Below are 7500 nucleotides of genomic sequence, written 5' to 3'. Positions count from 1 at the left end.
ATTCCTTTACAGAGGCGCGAAGCAGGATGGGTGTAGTAGGAGCGGCGTCGGCAAGGACGTGGGGGCGGCAGTGGCCCGAGCGAGGCCTTCTGCTACTGCTGCTGCTCATGACCTGCTGGACCGTCACCACGCGTGCAGGTAAGAATATCTCGAGACGGGCCTGCATTATTACTCAGCTGGGCTGTCCAAGAACCGCGATACATGCGGAATCGCGGATGGGCTCCCCTGCGGAGACGCGTCTGGCTTCATTATTTCAGCTTATGGATTTTGATGAAATTCGGAAAGCGCTTGTCTTTGGTCTATTATCCCTTTGATTCAGTCGTGTTTCTTACTTTGCCCAACAATTCTTCTCTTACTTTCTCTCTAAAACAGAAAAGAAAGAAGAAACTTTATTTCCCACCATTATTTATAAATGATACCTAGCAATTGCTCTGATGAATTATGAAGTGAAACTGAAATTTGAAAATCATTCGGATCGTTCTTGGACGATGATTATTTATTTGCGTGTCAAACCTACCCGGCAGACTTTCGGCGTTTTCCTCAATCAGCAGGATTTTCTTACTCTTTTTACTCACCCCCTCCCTCTCTCTCACTCACTCACCTTTTTTACTCACCCCACTCTCTCTCTCTCTCTCTCTCTTTCTTTCTCTCTCTCTCTCTCTCTCTCTCTCTCTCTCTCTCTCTCTCTCTCTCTCTCTCTCTCTCTCTCTCTCTCTCTCTCTCTCTCTCTCTCTCTCTCCTCCCTCTCTCTCTCTCTCTCTCTCTCTCTTCTCTCTCCTCCTCTCTTCTCTCTCTCTCTCTCTCTCTCTTTTCTCTTCTCTCTTTCTCTCTTCTCTCTTTTTCTCTTGCCTTCTCTTCTTTTCTCTCTCCTCTCCTCTCTTCTCTCTCTCTCTCTCTCTCTCTTCCTCTCTCTCTCTCTCTCTCTCTCTCTCTCTCTCTCTCTCTCTCTCTCTCTCTCTCTCTCTCTCTCTCTCTCTCTTTTTCTCTCCCTCCCTCCCTCCCTCCCTCCCTCCCTCTCTCTCTGTCTCTCTCCACCTTATTTCTGCATTTTCTTTCAAATCATGACACTATTTCGGGATGCTGAGCGCTGCATCCCCTTTACGTCTCATACCCTGGATTCCTTCTATTCCCTTTACTGCTGACTGCTCCATCCCCTTGACTGCTGGTATTGCCGTCTTACTGCTGACTACAATATCGCCACAACGCTTTACTGCTGATTTCCTCACTCCCTTTCACCTTTTATTAGTTTTATGCCTGTCACCCGTCCGTTTAATCCCATTCCCTGATCGTAGGTAACTTTTTCTGTTGTTTGCATGATGTAATGAGTGACGAACCCCCTTTTTAATTATATTTTTTGTACTTGATATACCTCTCAAAAAAAATATTTTCGTATTCTCACATCCTCGCGATACTGTGCTTGATATTGCTATTGCAGCTTAACACACGTGCCTGTTTACATCTCCATGTTAACATTAACCCTCAGTTGATCCATGCATGTAACTATTCCCCTGTTTGTTTTCGTCTTCCTAGTACCGTTCACGTGGATGTTTACTCCCACATGTTTCCCGGTTGTCTGTGCCTAAACTCCCCTGTGTGTGAGTATTTTAGCGTGGCCCGTTCCCTCGTCTGGCCAATGTATGCCTCAGCCAAACACGTGTATTTCCAAACACCAGAGACTCGAGTGCATCATAAAAACGCGTTGAATATTCAGGGAAGAGTAGCGGGGGTCTTGTGAAAGGGAGGAGAAGGAGGCAGGGGAGGGACTCGAGGGAGCGGGTGTTTAGGCACAAGTGGGCGAGGCCCTTGTGTGCGCGAGGATGAAGCGACCAAAGTTCAGGGACTCTTAACCTAATGTAGTCTATCGCGCCGCTTTTCAAAACATTTCTGAGAGCCCCGGAAAGTCGATGAAGAAATTGTCTTCGTAAACCCACTTGTAGATACCACGCGAACTATCTACACTTTGTGTGGCGGGAGATAGGAAAGAATGTCAGTGTTGAAGGAATTTGGAGATTAATTTATTAAAATAGCCGTGTGTATATCCTCGCGGTATTTACAAGGCTTATTAATGTTGATGAAGCACGGGCTTGTACGTTGGGCTCTTGTCTTGACAGTGGAGGAGCGCCCGAGCCAAGAGAGGAGGAGTTGGTTGGAACGAAGCACAGAGGAAGGTATGATCTGGAAAAGAAGTAAGTTTTGACATAGGTTTGAGAGAAGAAAAGAGGGGGGGGGGGCAGGTAGTGGAGGTAGTGAAGGAGGAGCAAGAGGGAGACGTCCGAAGCGAGCCCAAAATGCAAATCCGCGCCGAGTGTTCTGAGAGCGGCCGGGTGAGGACTGCCCCGCGTTTACCGCAACCTATAATTTACAACAATATTATCGAGTAATGTATGCAGGGGCTCAAAAACGAAGATTTGTTACGCTGCTTTTGGCGATTTATAGTTAACTTATTTCTGAGACACGAGTTCTTTTTGTATAAATGACATCTGGCCGAGTGATCCAAACCTTCCCACCAGTAGATATGTTTAACTGCACTGATCGTCCTGTGGCCTCATGGTCGGTTGCTGATGAGTTAGCCTCAAGCTATTTATCTGCATATACAAATTATTCATGAGCAATAGACTGCCGTTTTCCTCAATGGTCGGTTTCAAGCTGGGAATATCATACGTGCAACATCAATAAGACTACATTAGTTAACAACACCATAGCACTCACACGCGTGGCACGGCTGGTACCAGTCTACAGAAAAAATTGGCTCTTCATATAGCCACGGCTAAAGCATACTCAGGAATTTTGTCGCTGTATGCGGATGTTTATGACTCTTAATGTGTGTTCTTGTCGCTGTGTGTGGATGCTTATGATTTTTTATGCTTGTTCTTCATAATAGAACACGGAGGTTTTGATGTAATATGTTATGGTACCTGGTTGGACCAAGGGCTCTTAGGTCCTTTGTTGCAATAGAATATTGAGGAAGAGTTAATGATGTGCTGGGGGGAGGGGGGGGCAGAGCGATGGCGGGTTAAAAGGATAGGCTATAGGAGCGTTTTGGTAAAAGAGAGAGGACGGACTTGTGTTGCTGTTACGATGTGCAGTGACGGAGAGATACATGTCTGACAGTGAAAGACAATGATGCAAGAAGAGTAGAGAACGCGGAATGCAAAGAAGAGAAGAGGGCAGTGAATATACAGAACAGTGCGACGATTAAGGTTTGGCTGCGGCCGACTTAAAAGGCTGAACACGTCGAGCGGATCGTATGCACGTGTGTTATTGGAAGTAGCAAGAGGTGCTTGGGGCGCCCGGTGGTCCCTGCACGATAACGACCGTCGTGAGCCGAGTAATGACGAGACGCCAAGGACAGCGGGAGGTTGTTTCGGAGCCCGTCCGTGTGTGCGTGCTCACTCGGGGCATGTCGTTCCCCTTCCACTAATGCCCCCGTCGTTCCTGAGCTCTTCGTCGGCGCCAGGTGAAGAGGAAAGGCTATCGGAGGCTGCCGGGCGGGATGGCGGCGAGCGGTGTGGCCTCGCTCATTATGGATACTGGAGTTGGGTGGTCCTCGTTCTTGCAGGCTGTAAAGCGTAAAAGTAGTTTAATATGCATTTACAGTGTTCTTTAGAAACCGTTACTGTGAGTCATGCCTGTCATTTATCAAGTAGTTGTAGTAATATGCTAGAACAGACCAGCTCGTCCATAAAGCACGTAGATTACAGAACAGCCACGTTGAGCACTAATGGCACAGACGCTATCTCCAGTGCACGAAATCCGGCCTTGGCTCAGTACTCCCAGTATTATTGCAATAGGACTCAACCTATGGCAGCAGGACCGGTTGATGACATCCTTCATTCATCCAGACTGCATAATGACTCTCTCTCTCTCTCTACCCCCCCCCTCCCCCTCCCTCCCTCCCTCCCTCCCTCCCTTATTTCTCTCTCTCTCTCTCTCTCTCTCTCTCTCTCTCTCTCCTTTTCTCCTCTCTCTCCCCCTCTCTCACTCTCTCTCTCTCTCTCTCTCTCTCTCCCTCTCTCTCTCTCTCTCTCTCTCTCTCTCTCTCTCTCTCTCTCTCTCTCTCTCTCTCTCTCTCTCTCTCTCTCTCTCCCTCCCTCTCTCTCTCTCTCTCCCTCTCCCTCTCCCTCCCTCTCCCTCTCCTCCCTCCCCCCCCTCTCTCTCCTCTCTCTCTCTCTCTCTCTCTCTCCTCCTCTCCCTCTCTCTCTCTCTCTCTCTCTCTCTCTCTCTCTTTCTCTCCCTCTCCTCCCTCTCCTCTCTCCCCCCTCCCTCTCCTTCCTCTCCCTCTCCCTCTCTCTCTCCCTCCTCCTCTCTCTCCTTCTCTCTCTCCCTCTCCCCCTCTCCCTCTCCCTCTCCTCTCTCCTCTCATCTCTCCTCTCCTCTCCTCTCCTCTCCTCTCTCTCTTCTCTCTCCCTTCTCTCCTCTCTCTCCTCTCTCCCCTCTCTCTCCTCTCTCCTCTCTCTCCCTCCCCTCCTCTCTCTCCCCTCTCTCCTCTCTCTCTCTCTCTCTCTCTCTCTCTCCCTCTCTCCCTCCCTCTCCCTCTCCCTCTCCCTCTCCCTCTCCCTCCCTACCCCCTCTCTCTCTCTCTCTCTCTCTCTCCCTCTCTCTCTCCCTCCCCCTCCCCCTCCCTCCCTCCCTCCCTCCCCCCCCCCCTCCCTCCCTCCCCCCCCCCCTCTCTCTCTCTCTCTCTCTCTCTCTCTCTCTCTCTCTCTCTCTCTCTCTCTCTCTCTCTCTCTCTCTCTCTCTCTCTCTCTCTCTCTCTCTCTCTCTCTCTTTTAACTGTGTATGCTTGTGATTGACCCGTCTTTTGTTCTGTATATATTTCAACATGTTGACATAGCTGTAAGGTTTTGTAAAATATATGTGAGCCCAAAGAAGGACTAAGATTGGGGTGAGGATAACCTATGTTACCTCATCCTTTTGAGATGTACGTAATCACTTGTCTCAATAAACTCGTCAAAATCAAAGTCTCTCTCTCTCTCTCTCTCTCTCTCTCTCTCTCTCTCTCTCTCTCTCTCTCTCTCTCTCTCTCTCTCTCTCTCTCTCTCTCTCTCTCTCACTCTCTTCCCCATCTCGTTCTCCTTCTCCACCTTCTTTTATTTTTCCCTCCTCCCCTCCTCGCCCCCCTCTCTCTTCTCTTTTCTCTTTCTCCTTTCCTCCCAGTTCTTCGTCCTTCCTTCCCACTTTCTCCGCGTCCAACAAAGTTGTGAAAACGGCAATGCATGTGTCTATATATCATGTGGGTGTTCCTCTGCGAAGATCAATCAGGCAGGAGGACCACAGTCGTCGCCAGTCCGAGGAGCGGCAGATGAAGGAACTTGTGGCAGGTGCGCCCCTAACTGCCAGCAATTACAATACATTAAGCGAGTAAATGACGGGTTTGGCCTAAGCACCTCGGCTTCAGGTCGCGGCCTCTCGGTGCCCCGGCTTAACACTCCACTATACCTGGCCTTTGTATGCGGCTGCCCGACCCGGCCCCCTCGCGCACACGGTATGACTAAGCCGTCAATCACTGCCCCGCAGATTCCCGTGCCTGGTTGCGCGTCATGGCAAGGGTCGAGGAAGCCTTCGGGAGATCTGGAAGACGAACAAGGCGGAGGGCGACGTTGCTGTCTGCTACCCGGCCTTCTTGGGCAGTAGCCTCAAATAGTTTAAATGCCAGAGAGTACAGTGATGTAGGTCTCTTGTAGCAAAAAGAATAAGTACATGAAGAACTTACAGATCATGTGGTGCTACCGATTAATCTCCGAATATCTGGATATGTTTTTGACAATCGGAGGAAACCTTCACGTTATTATATACTTCAAATATTGCTGACTCTTGTTATAACCTTAACCAGATGGATAAGACTTATGTGAGCGATAAAGTGAAATATTAGTCCAGACTTATGTCCTCTTAAACTTTGGAATGTCGTGAAGATAGAGAAAAAGACACAATCAAATGTAACCGTTTGATTTATGTGAGGAAAGCTATCGACGGCGGGCGCTTGGAGTGTATCAGCCAGATGACCGCCGCTCAGTCCGCCAGACGCTGGCATTATCTTGTCATTCATTGTGACCGGAGTCAGTTTTATTGGTCTTGCCCCTTCGCCTTATGGAATCAAGAGAAAAGTTAACCAATTCCGCCCTCATAACGGCCTAATAGGTCGTCTTCTCCGTAGAAAATGGGCGCCAGTAATCAGATGAGGGGTAACTATTCCCAAGGGGAGTCTCAGAGGGCCCCAAGTATTAAGGCTATTTCACGGACAATGCTCCGATGCGTCGATGCTAGACTTTTTTCGCCGTGTCCTCGGCCGACACGGATCTGCAGTAGGGCGATAAGAGGGGCAAAGCGGTTTATTCCCGAAGAAGGGCGATATCTTTTAGAGATCTTGAATGTGATATGAAAACAGTTTGTTTTTACGGCAGGGACTGGGATCACGCACAAATAATCGCATACACATTTATATACACAGAGAGAAAGAGAAACAGAGGGAGGGACGGAGGAAAGAAGGAGAGAGGGCGAGGAGGAGAGCATATGCGACTCCGCCAACAACACGGTCTTCATTTTCGCTTTTGTTTTCGAAGCGCATTCATCCTTCCCTTCCCTCCCTTCCTCACATTCCGCCATGCGTCTCCCTTCTTCATTATCTTCACGCACCATCGGCTTCACAAGCTTTTTTCTTCTTATACCACGTAGTCCCTCCCTTTATCTCCCTTCCCTTTCAAGATCTCCTGTGCGTGCATTTCCCCTCGGGTGTCCCGGTTCTCTCTCTTCCATCTCCCTCACGGCTCGCTCTGGTGCTCCCCGGCACTCCGCACTCACCTCACGTGTAGGCGCTGGCTCCCTCTCTCCCCATATACTCCCTGACGCCCCTGTGCTCCCCTATTTGCCTCCCTTAAGGCCCCTAAATTCCCGCTCTGCGCCCTCCCTTCCCCTCGGCCTCTCTGCCCCCGCGCTTCCCTCCTTCCCTAAGCTCCCCTCAGCTAATAAGATTGTAACACCCACGTTGCGATATTCCCGCTCGCTAAATTGCCTGTTCATGGGCTGCCGCGTCGTAAGGAAGCGGGTGATCGACTAATCGCCGATACCAGGTAGTTCCGGAAACGTTACCCTTGTGCGCGCGCGCGCCTTACGCTGATATCCCACACAGGACATTCTTTTCGGGCCGATTCCTAATAGAATTTGATGTCTAAGCAATTTTCACGTTGTTCTCTTTTCCTTTTTCTTGTTTTCCTTTTCCAACCATATCTCTTGATCTTTCAACCCACCTCCCCTTCTACGCTACATATATAGATATATGTATATGTTTATTTATTTATTTATTTTCTTATAAAACCATTTACCTCTGTTCCTCACCCTTCGATGTGTGTGCCTCGGAACGAATTCCTTTATCCAATTTCCGTATCCCCCGCCCCCGTTCGCCACCCCTTCGAGGAGCACCCAAGTGAGCCGTCCTGCGCACCCTCGCCGCGGCGCCACAAGAGGGCAGGTCGGTCATGGCTCCGGCGCGCAGAGTGAACTTGT

At 49.6% G+C, this 7500-nt stretch overlaps 1 protein-coding gene across 12 annotated transcripts in view; it reads left to right on the top strand.

The window, feature by feature from the left end:
- The window catches only part of LOC122257243 (latrophilin Cirl), a 224773-nt gene that overhangs the window by 136478 nt on the left and 80795 nt on the right, over positions 1–7500 (top strand). For all 12 annotated transcript variants that reach the window (XM_086537852.1, XM_086537854.1, XM_043022416.2 and 9 more), the window contains exon 2: positions 13–138. In XM_086537852.1, the coding sequence (XP_086393978.1) occupies positions 27–138 (112 nt within the window). In that variant the 5' untranslated portion in view covers positions 13–26. The remainder of the gene's footprint in view (positions 1–12; positions 139–7500) is intronic.

The sequence above is a fragment of the Penaeus japonicus genome, unplaced genomic scaffold (assembly GCF_977035675.1).
Source record: "Penaeus japonicus unplaced genomic scaffold, GWHDUDI00000001_assembly GWHDUDI00000006, whole genome shotgun sequence".
NCBI classification, from domain to species: Eukaryota; Metazoa; Arthropoda; class Malacostraca; order Decapoda; family Penaeidae; genus Penaeus; species Penaeus japonicus.
This window is presented reverse-complemented; position numbering and strand designations above follow the sequence as displayed.